The following is a 12,014-nucleotide window of genomic DNA, read 5'->3' as shown; positions in this document are numbered from 1 at the left end:
CAAACGTTTTGCTGAGTTAAGCAGCTAACCTCACGTATGTAACCTGGAGGAGTCGTGCCGCAGCCTCCAAGGCCAAGTACTGCATTTTCCCGACATGGAATTCACATGAGGAATGCGCCGTAATCCCCGCCACATCGTAGATATTGTAAACAAAGATAAGGACAAGGTGAGGGCTGGACCTTAAATTCAAACGGCATGTCAGGTGTTTACACTGCTTGCTGGAGAGGAGATAGTAAAGAATGAATTGCGGTCCGGTCCTGCCCGCCCGCCCGCTCGCATTCTGCTGAGTCAGCGGGCTTTTTGAAGCCCGTCAACAGCCGGCCAGTGAGGCTGTAGGCCAGCCAGCGGCGTGCCTGGTGGGAAAGCGCACTAGTGATGAATCCGCTCCCGCCGTTTCAATGTTGATTAGCGACGACCTCCAACTGCTTCGTTTAAATCTAATGGACCCTTAGTGGTTTTTGTGACCCCAGTCCCCCAGTCATTTTTTGTCGCCAAGCACTCGTTGCAAAGCGAGTTATGAGAAGATCATCTAGAGGACCTTTCGGGAGTCTGGTTTCACTGTGTCAGTGCAATCCTTCTGTTTGTTTACAATACATAAAGAGAGGAGTAGTAATCGTGGAGGGAGTAGATCAGACATCTAAGAGTGCCAGAAAAAGACTTTCAGTATCACATACTGACTTGTTCAATACAACAATGTACTGTCGTAGAAACATCATAATGTGTTGTGTATCATACGATCTTAAGGATAATACACTACTCCAAAATCAGGGAAACTCTTACATGTATTGTTTAATGTTCACCTTTGATTTGCTACTATCCATGCTCAAAATGGGAAGTATTATCCATGTTTTTCTAAGAAAAAGTTTCCTCCATGTGCTTGCACTGATGCAATATATACTGTATATATTAGTACAGTAGTCTTACTGACCGTATTTGATATATCCTGGGATTATTGAGCAGGTACAAAGTGCAGTAGTCGACTACTTCCCTCAGAGTCAACTTCATAATGAAGTACTTGGTCAATAATTGGTATTGTATTATTCACCAGCCATTGTTTTGCTGTAAGACTAGAGACGGTAGCATGCAGCTAGCAGATATCTGAAATAGCCGTGGGAGTTAGCAGCAGCAGCTAGCAGTAATTTGAACTAGCCATGGGAGTTAGCAGCAGCGCCTAGCGAGCTTGCCTGTAGCAACACAGAGTAGCGAACCAAGAAGGAATGAGAGTGAAATGTCTTGAAGGTAGCAAACTGGAGACCGCATTGCAGTGGAAAGTTATGGTAGGTAATTTTCACAAATTTAGTATACTGGAGGAAAGTTTCTAGTGAGTAGCTTTGCATTACATATCAACTTGAATGAAAGCACTTTTCTCACAACTCCTAGGTACTGGTATAGAGCTTGTGCACATGACGTCACCATTTTCACGGTGCCATATTGCCGGCAAACAGAGCTGTTTGACAGTGTGGGGGACATTGAACTGGAGGAGAATATTCACAATGCCCGAGACTTGTGCTGTTTGTTGTCACAACAGACGAAACAGATATTCAAAGAGATCATTCTTAGCATACCAGCTGAAAAGACCAGAAAAGAACGATGGATTTTGGCAATTAAACGTGATGGATGATGCCCGCGGTACGCTTCCATGTACGGAGGAGCGGACTCCCCCCCCCCCCCCCCACCCAATAATAGTTTATGAACGCCGGTTTGTGTAAAACCAGGGGTCATTTATTTACATTTTGGTATTTGTATTGAAAAAATCTGAGTGGCTCCATCACCATGTGGGATTTATTCTGGATTGAGAACAGATCGAGCAAGGAAGTATTTGTATGCGACCAGACTTTTCCAGGTTTTGAAACTCTTCCGTGTAAATCTCGACGATTTACTCACCAGATCCATGTGTAGATCCAGTTGTCCAAGACAAGCGGAAGCTGGTTAACAGTCCAATTCCTTATCGGCAAAAACATCGACTTCGGCATTAAATATGGGTCCTCTATGCCAAGTGTCTCTCATTTTTCCATGTACCTTTGTTTATTATCATCTTCTAAATTTTAACGGTATCAGACAAAACTCTGGATGTCCTGCTATAAGATGTATTTTCGTTTTGTCTCAACCGAATTAACTTGCAACAATGCTTTGTTGGACTGGCGATATGGCCATTCACATGATTTTATGACGTAGGTGTACGACCTCTATACACTTAAACAGTTTTAAACATTTTCTTCATAGTATGCCAATGTAGCCAAATAAGTTTTAGTTGCTAAATATGTTGAAAACTTGTTTCCGTTAGTTGGAGCTGCTCTAGTCCAAGAACAGACCCCCATTTGACAGAAAATACTTTTGAGACATAAAAAAAACTAACAATCACAGAATGGAGACTCACTGAGCAATGAAAGGTTATCAGGACTACATCTGGACACACTATGTACAAGCCTTCATATGTCAGGGATGAACGAAATATTTGCTGACCGCCATTCTTGTTTACATTAAAGCTGCTAGGAATGCAAAGTTATAAGTACCCTTTCACCATTGTTCCTGTCATGTTGTCTTACAAACATGTTTTTGTTTGCACATTTAAGACAAAAGTCTTTTTTTTTTTTTAAAAGGCAACAATTTTTTTTTTTTCAAGATTGTTGGGTGAAACCTGCAGCTGGTTACTAGCGTGGACTGAAAGGATATCAACTGTGGAAAAAATGAAATATTTAGTATTTTGAGGGTAATAGTAGCTGAGGAAAAAAAAAAGAACTATAAACTCACATATTTTTGAACCATGAACTGAACTTTGAGCTAGTTCACATCAAAAATGGACTTTCCCAACACTGATCATGACTTTAGATAGACTAGGATGTGACTGGGTAGACTACAGAACTCTGCCAAGCCCAAAGTATTGATACCTGTCAGTTAGCGCGTCCTAGTTCATAAAGGCCATCAAAATTTGCTACTTTTTTCAGTTCACCTCACCAAAATGAAATGGCCTTATTATTTTTTTAACCAATTCTGCGTGTCCAATATTTTTAGGATTACAATCTTAAATGTCATTTACTGTTATAATCAGTAAAATGGTGGTGAAAATTCATAGCTGTGGACTATTACAGAGTATTGTAGAAGTCATCAATTAACCAAGATTATTGTCGCATTTGCTGCTCAGGCAATGTGCATACCCTGTTCCTTTCAGCAAGTAGACCCCTCCCTCTGACTGTGCAGCCCAACGTGTGTCGTCATCGTGTCAGCTGGCAGCATTGTAGCATGACATCATCACACATTACGGTCCGAGGCTTCTCGCCTGGAGAGCGGGCGAGTGCGAGCGGCAGCCCCGAGTGGGTTCGCTCTGGCAGACTCTGAAAAACCTTTATTCCCGCATGCACCTGTCTTAACACAACCCCTTCTTTCTCTCTCTCTCTCTCTCTCTCTCTCTCTCTCTCTCTCTCTCTCTCTCTCTCTCTCTCTCTCTCTCTCTCTCTCTCTCTCTCGCTTTCTCTGTATCTCTCCCTTCTTCGCCGCTCACGTTCCAGGCAGCGTGCGCTCGCGGAACGACGGCATCATGGAGGCTGGCTGCGTGGTTGCCGCGGTGATCGAGAATGCCGGCTTACAGCCTCGGGGGGAGCCAGGAAGTAGTCACGTCCTTGAGGGGTGAGACCGTCTTTTCTTTTCTGCTCTCGCAATCAGTCATATAGAGGCAGCAGCGAGAGAAATGTACGTATGTAGTTTTTATGCGCGCACAGCCATTGACAGTCCTTTTCTTTGGCCACAAGCAACGTGACTGCACGTCGCAATGAGTAATGTGTATTACTCGTCATGTCACTGAGCTCATCAGCCTGAATAAGTATGACAACGACCTGGCCCGTCCCTCTTGTCTTTTTTTTGTTGCTTATCAAAGTTGACCCCCGAAGACAGTGAGTCACATTTGGAGTCGGGCTTTTGTAATGCGCTCGACTCGTGGTTGGCTGCCTTTATGGTGGCCTGAATAGGTGAGCTTCACTCTGCTCGGCGCACACAAAAGCCACAGAAAGGCTGCACTTCCTCTCTGCTTTGTCAGGTCTTAGTGGCTATGTTGTTAGAACCTTATCAGTTGCATGTTGAATGACTGCGCCACGCTTGTGCAATGTCATGATTTGAGTGTGCCACACACTCACCCGCTCCCCTCTGCTGCACATGGGAGGACATGCGTGTTTTATATTAAATGGGCATATTTCGAATGCAGCCTATTGGCATCACTAACTGTAGTGTCTTCGCTTGAAGTGTGTTGGTTTTTTTTTTTTCCTTTTGCGTCTATCAGCTGAGGTATGGTGTCCATCAATGTGCCGACCGTAATTTGAGGAAATATGGCTTTGGCTTCATGATTTATGTGTGCTGTGTCAATAAATAAACAGATTAAACATATAAAAAAACTGTATTTTACCGCTGTCAGTGTGCTTCTATATGTTGCTATAAACTTAAACTATTCATAATCTACATTCTATTGAGACGAAAAAGACCATTTTAGTAGCATTGTGTTTGAATTATTATTTTTCGTACATTTTTTTTTTTATGATTTAAGACAATTTAGCAATATTGAATTGCAAAATTACATCCGTTCTTTTGGTCAGGTTTTGCTGCCACGTTGTGAACAGTTTATTAATCAAATGTTACAAACCTTGCTTATCTTTAATTGAATAATGTACATTGATTAAAATAAAAGTAAGCACGTACCTGTAAAGTGAATGTTGTCACTGTTCAAAATTCAGGAAAATAGCCTACGTTTATTCGGAAATACCTCTAAATGTAAACAAGCAACGTAGAAATCTTGAGCTGATAGTGCTAAACCGATGTGATTGAATTCAACACAACAACAATGTCTTAATTTACATAGCTAAATACCAACAATACATTTGTTGTTGGCCAATGTTATCTAATGGTTATGGTTATCCATGTTATCTAATCTAATCTAAAACTTGTATCAGATTTAAGCCCTGGTATTGGTCCGATTAACTATGACAGGAGATTTTCCAGACCGGGCCTGAAATATTTTAAATATGATAACAAGACCAAGGATTTGTCAGGTAAGATGTATTTTTTGGGGTGGGTAGGTATCGTCCGTGTAGTATGACAGTGCGTTGCCTCCCATGCTTGCTGTTGTCAACATGTTAGGCCGCTGTTTTAAAGATTTACACAAACGATTGTTTACCGAAGCTTGAGGTCATAATGCTGGTGTCTTTACGTACAACGATTAGTGCTAGCACTAGCTTGCTAGGCTTCATAAAGTTGTTTTGCTTGCTTGTGAGTAGCATTGAATTAAACTTTTGTGAACATGCCTTATGCAATTCTTGAATGGACAGCCCAAAAAAGCACCCAATCTTCCTCTTTTTGCTCCCCTCCCCAACATTGCCGTGGCAATCATTTGTTTGACAGCAACTTGTTGTTCCCATGGTAAAAACTAAAACTAAAACTGCCTTGATTTGGGTCAGCACCAAATGGTACATAATGGAAATGTAGGCAAAACACCTAAAATGAAAAATGATCACCCCTCTTTAATGGAAACCAGTTTCAGTAGTTATGTAGCTAATTCTGCTTGCTAACTAACAAAGTGAGAACACAAAATGAACTGGAATGTCGCTTTCAAGTGGGCAGATTCAGAGGCTGCTGTCTCTAAATTCCTCATCTCCATTTTCCTTTCCTGCAGAAGTGTAGCACCGCTCAGTCAGCCGAAAAATGACAATGTCTTACCTCAAGCTTTCAGCAGCAGTCCTACAGACGAGAGACAAGCGCAGGAGATACAGGTAGACATGTGCGCACATAGACACACACACACACGGATCCCTGTCAGTCCCAACACGATCATAGCAAAGATGAACCGAATGTCACGTAGCGTGAGTGTCATTAATGAAATGTGTGAACAGGTGTACATCTGCAAATGGGCCACTGACATGATGTCTAATGGCCTTTTATGAAAGAAGCACTATTTTGTTGATCATGAAAGGTGATGGGGTCTTTTAACTAGGTGCTTTTTATGTCTGCATTCTGAAATTGTAACGCTGGAAGGGAAAACGGGTAAAAATGCACTCAAATCTTGCGCGTGTCTGCATCTCTTTGTGGACGTGCTCAGCTCGTTGCTAACACTACGCAATTATGAGCTCAATGCATTTTACGTGTGAGTTTATTTTTCAAACGCTCACAAAAGAGGTGTTTATGTTAGTACCTGTCCGTCCCACCGTGTTGAGCCATTTCTGCAATCAGCAGCGTTTGCGCTGACAAGAATGAGGCAGTAGAGGGCAACGGATAGCTTTGATTGCAAACAATGATATTACACAAGAGAGTGTAAGATGATGTTTTTTTTCTGAGATGAGAATCATGTCTGAATATCACTTGACTACTTTTTCTTTCATACGGCTGTGTAGATGTCGTATGCTGCTTCATGGAGGAGGATTTAGGCTGGACTCTGCGATTTGCATTTGGGTACAGGGGACCAGTTCCATTGTGGAAAAAATAGCAAAATCATTATGCAATCCTCCTACTGCAGTAAAGGATAATATCTACCGTAATTCCCGGCCTACAGAGCGCACCTGGTTACAAGCCTCACCGAGTATATTTGTAAAGGAAGTACCATTTAGTACATACATACGCCGCAACTGTGTAAAAGCCGCAAGTGCCCACAATGAAACATGAGATATTTACAAAGAATGACGGTACACAAAGAGTTTAACTGTAGCGCGGGGCTACTGTTAGCGCTAGTGTTAGCGCCGCGCTAACAGGGCCAGTAAAAGTTACTTCCTAGGCTGATACATTCCACTGGTCTCATTCTTACCTTCTCCGCTCAAGTGCCCCCTTGCGGACGTTAGGAAAAAACGCACTAATTAGCCGCATCACTGCATAAACCGCAGGGTTGAAAGCGTGTGAAAAAAGTCGCGGCTTGTAGGCCGGAAATTACAGTAATAGGATTTACACAACCAGGATTTTCGGGGACAATCAGCAATGAGGAAGTTGAAAATATATATATACCTATCACCGATCCGATCACAAGATGGGGCAATGAGTATTTAAATGACCTGTTGATATTTGTGTACTTAACTGTTCAAAAAATAAATAGTTCCAATAAATACTGTATCTTTGGTCATCAGGTGATGCCAGTGAAGCATAGTGACAGAATTACTATTATTATTATTAGTCTATTAGAGGCCCCATAGCTCAGTGGTTAGAGCACTGGTTTGGTAAACCAGGGGTTGTGGGTTTGTATCCCACTGGGGCCTCCACTCCACTCCCTGAGAAGGGTTGTGTCAGGAAGGGCATCCGGTGTAAAAATTATGGCAAACATATATGTGCGTTCATCTGAGATGACACGCTGTGGCGACCCCGAAAGGGACAAGCTGAAAGAAACTTAATTTTTTTTTAGTCTATTAGATGGCACTAGGTACATACAGCAATTCATGTATCTTTTTTGACATTTTTGTTTGTCGGTGTGCCAAAAAAATTTCCAGTTATCATCCCATCAGGCCGAAAGTCTTATATCTAGTGGAAAATGTTTTTGTAGTGTTTGGGTTTTCTTAGTTGTGGCTTAATGGCAGAGGTAATAAAAATATGTATTCACGTCCCATAGTGACACAAAATAGGGTATATTCACCGCATGATTTATGGCTATTGAACGTCCCATGTGAACCATAACGAGCGTCTGCCTTTTATTTGTTTGCCAGGCGCCGAGTGATGACATCACAGCCGAGCCCCTCCTGCGCTCCTGCGTCAGCACGGCGAGCATGAAGGTCAAGAACATGAAGAAGTAGGTCCCTGCTATTATGGGCTGCAAAGCAGGCCTCTTATCCAGGCCAGCGTGATGAGTTCAGCCCCCTGCCGTTCTTGGTTTTATTCGTCCCTGTCGCGTTTGCCTTCATCACAGCATCACCAGACGGAGATGATGCAGTTGTTCTTTCTGTTTTGCAGGTTGACCTTCCCCAGAGGTCACTTCCCCCGCCTTGCCGAGTGTGCCCACTTCCATTATGAGAATGCCGACTTTGGAAAAGTTGAGGTAAGACACTCCCCCCATGCATATAAAGGATTCATGTCCTTGTTTGCACTTCCCATACAGTACATATAACTACTTTTTTATTTTCTCTCAGGCCCAAAAATGACATCTTTGACTCATTTTTTCCTCCCACTCCCACCAGCGTGTAATCTCTTAATCCATCTTCCTCAAACTGCTTTAAATGTGTGAGCTCACCTATTAGTTTGACAATAAACACGTGGAATCAGCTTACGAGTTTATAAGTCAACACCATGAGTGGGGCTGCTTTTAGAGACAAAGTTTAAGTAGTTGTCCAAATAGCAAAGTTCAACTATTCTTTTTTTGGAGGGTGGGGGGTGGCGTTTATTGGTGGTAAATCCTCGTTTATTCAAGAATTTGGGGAGTTAAAAAGCCTTTTTTTTCCCCTTCTTTTTTTTCCAAGTCCAGCTATAATGGGTGTCACTATTCACAGTTTGAGTTGGTCTTCATCCCCCATGAATAGCAAAGTTCCACTAAATAGTATATAATAAAGGACAAGGTAAAGTACTGGTTTTATGAGATGTAATTAGACCAGAAGTCACACAACACCACTATTCTGTACTATATTCTTGTGTTGTCTGCCTTTAATGGGGTGCAGCCTAGTAAATGACTTCAATCGCCTGGACTCATTCGAGAGCTCCTTCGTGCTCCTTGTGAGTGTTTTCATTTTTTATTTATCTATTTGACTATTTGTCCCGTTTATTAAACACCTTAAAGTGCATTTTTTCCCACTTCACTCAAGCAGATCCAGTCAATTGCATCATTGATTCACTTCCCAAAAGACATTTATTCCGCCTTGCCATTGAGCACAGTGTTTGAATACAAAAGCTAGTTTATTTTTAGCCTTGCGGATGTCTTTCAAGATAGTACTGTAAATACATGTATCTGACAACTAATAAAGTTAAAAAGAAAAAATGTCGGCGGTGTGGGACAGACAACACATCTCAGACAGGCAACACGTAATACCCGGATGAGACTACAAAACATACTCTTTCACAATTTTACTGTCGGACTACTGCAATAAAATGTTGTATTCCAACACCACTGCATCCCGTCTTTTCCGATCACTGGCTTTTATTGTGTCAACTCAAACGAGATTGGATACACGTTACTGTGGTGGCGATCTTAACGATAGACTGTGCTGCGTGTATTATAAGAACAAAATAGGGAAAAATGTGTGCTGGTGGTCAACGATGCTAGGGAGGGGACTTTCATTCAAGGCCCCTTGCAGTATGTTCACGTACTTTTAATAGAATACGACTTGCCAGCAGCAAACAAAACGTCATGTGGCGTAGCAAGTTAGTGCTAGCACTCGTGGTTGAATGAACATACTGGCGTTTGAATCATGTGCTGAAATTTTGGTGTGTGTCTGTGTAAAGTCATTACAATCTTCTTCTTTTCATTTCGGGTAGCCCTGTTAGGGGTCGCCACAGCGTGTCATCTTTTTCCATCTAAGCCTATCTCATGCATCTTCTTCTTTAACACCCACTGTCCTCTTGTCCTCCCTCACAAATGTTGGTTTGACCTGACCGATTAGAATACATGATCTGAATAGGGAATACTTTTGAAGACATTCAGTATACAGTACCCAACTATATATAGTACATGAACCAGGCATTAAATTGTGCCATCTTGAGCGCGGTGAACGTTTTTTTTTTTTTTTTTTTTTTTCCTAAATTCAATGATTGGCCCAACAAAATCCTAATCGTTCCAAGCTCATATTCAAGATTGTTTTTATGTTTTCTTTTTGGGGGGGCAGATCAGGGAGTATAAATCACATTTAAACCAACCAGAATCAGATTTATCTTTATTTGCATGTCAAAAGAAATTTGTGGCCAGTAGTAGTAACTACTTTTTCACAACAACAGCCATTTGACAGAAAATAATTCAGAGACATGAAAACATAAAATCATAGTACGGGGAGTCACTGAGCAACTAAAGGTTATCAGTAATCTGGTAATGCCAGTCTTTTTTTTTTAATTAAATTTCCACTCGTTTGTCACCACGTTCAGGATCATATTTCAGAGACATGAGATAATCATGCCGTTGCTGATAACTTTCATCCAAACTGTGGAAAATCCTCGTGTTTTGCCTGGTTGTCGGCAAGTGCATACTCCAATGAATGCAGAACATTTGTGTTTATGTAGTTTTAGTTTTCTGGTTTTGGTCATCCATTTTCTAAAACATTTGCTAAATTAGCCCAAAACATCCTGACCTAATAGCTTTCGAAAAGAGTCTTAGTTCAACCCCAGAGCTCACATATATTAAAATTCCACGATGGTATGTCACCCATTTGCATGCTAATGTCGCATTTCGTCGACGCTATTAGCATTCACCTCAAAGCGCTGCTCTTTCCTCTCACACTAGCACGGTTAGGTCTTCAGGCAGTGTCCCAAATCGGGGGTGGAGATCTGTATTTGAAGGACAGTTACGCAAACACTGTGCCAGTCTTAACTGCGTGTAAATCTGACCTAAACGAAACCACCCGACTGTGGATTAAGGACCCCAGATGAGCAGTGCAAGTGCAACAAAGCTATTAGGAGAGTCGGGGAGATGTCAGTCAAGGCGAGTTTACGTGCTCGCTCGCAGTCTTGGGATAATTGCAGTCACCTGTGTCTTGTGTGGTTGTGGGTGGGGGGATGTGGCCCACAGTTGTTCAGTTCAGAGGCAGTGCAGCGGAAGTGGCTGTTGAGTCAAGTGTTTTCCCCGAGCTTCGGGCTCTTTGCCTGCAGAGGGCAGCAGCAATTCGCTGGCAGAAAGCGACGACATGGGTTGAATGGCGCTGATGGACTTCACCAAATCACACGCTGGGGAAAAAAAATTGTTTTAATGGTGGAGGAAAAGCAGGTGAGCTTCTTACATACTGTTAGTAATGCAGTGGGGTAGTACAAACACAACATTGCGTAAAGTGCTATGATGTCAGACTACGGCATGGAGGAGGGTGCGGAAGGATCAGGTCTCAGACAACCGCACAAGGGCAGCGAGGACGCACAGTTCCCACTTCCAGCCCCCAACATATCTAATATCCAGCACAACACCGAACCACACAGCCAAGTGATGCTTTCACGGCTTAGGTCATGCTCAAGTCTTTGGAGGAGGATCTGTGTTTGTTGCCAAGCCGCCTTTTGTGGCCAGAGAAAGAAGGGGGCTGAGGGAGGATGGAGGGGGGAGGGGGGATGTTGAAGGCAACACACAGGACAGGGAGGAGGGGAGTCTGAAAAGGGGTGAGACAGTAGGGAGCATCCTCGGCTCATATTGATATTTTGAATGTGAGAGCAGACGCTTATAATCCAGCCGGTGAGGAGCATCATTTCTTGAATTAAATCCGATAAAATAAGATTTTCCTTTGTTGTGGATCATCTGGGAAGTCATGGAGTGAAAGCGATCCAGAATTCCAGGCAGGTAGCGTGCGTGTGCGCTAGCCTTTGTGCTGATGCTCTCGCATAGCGTTCGTGAAAACTTTGATTGTAACTGTAGCCAAGGACTTTGTTTTTGCATCACCGATTGCTTTTTGTTTTGTTTGCGGGATTACATAAAAAAAAACAATAGAAGTGATTTGAATTTTGCAGCACTGTCCTGATTTTTTTTTTCCCCAGTGAATAATGCATGGATCTGATCCCGGGCCAACAAAAGAATGACACATTTCAGTGCCGATACTGTTAATTATGAAAATGAAGGATTTCTTGCTCATTCTTAAATGTTTTGTTGGTGTTATGCATCAGTTTTGATGACAAAATAATGTGCAACTTAAGGTGGACACTTTAGGCAATTGATTCAGTTTGACATTTTTCAATCTCGGCGGAGGTCCTTTGTAATTAACTGCTCATAACATTGTTTTTGTCATAATTGTTAATTAGTTCGAAAGATGGCTGTACGCAAAACTGCTTCAATGGTTTTCACAAATTTTCATTTTGTGGAGCCATGAACAAGTTTAATTTTTGTTCACGTCCGTATACATTTGCAGACTAAGCAATATTTTTTTCGTTACTTTTCTTGTCTTATAAATTGAATT

At 42.1% G+C, this 12,014-nt stretch overlaps 1 protein-coding gene across 1 annotated transcript in view; it reads left to right on the top strand.

Moving 5' to 3' along the window:
- Window positions 1–12,014, top strand: part of LOC133504901 (rho GTPase-activating protein 32-like) — a 34,329-nt gene that overhangs the window by 5,547 nt on the left and 16,768 nt on the right. Inside the window, exons 3-6 of the mRNA XM_061827636.1 lie at window positions 3,507–3,624; window positions 5,654–5,750; window positions 7,659–7,741; window positions 7,903–7,987. Coding sequence (XP_061683620.1) covers window positions 3,507–3,624; window positions 5,654–5,750; window positions 7,659–7,741; window positions 7,903–7,987 — 383 coding nt within the window. The remainder of the gene's footprint in view (window positions 1–3,506; window positions 3,625–5,653; window positions 5,751–7,658; window positions 7,742–7,902; window positions 7,988–12,014) is intronic.

This window comes from Syngnathoides biaculeatus, chromosome 8 (assembly GCF_019802595.1).
Source record: "Syngnathoides biaculeatus isolate LvHL_M chromosome 8, ASM1980259v1, whole genome shotgun sequence".
Taxonomy (NCBI): Eukaryota; Metazoa; Chordata; class Actinopteri; order Syngnathiformes; family Syngnathidae; genus Syngnathoides; species Syngnathoides biaculeatus.
This window is presented reverse-complemented; position numbering and strand designations above follow the sequence as displayed.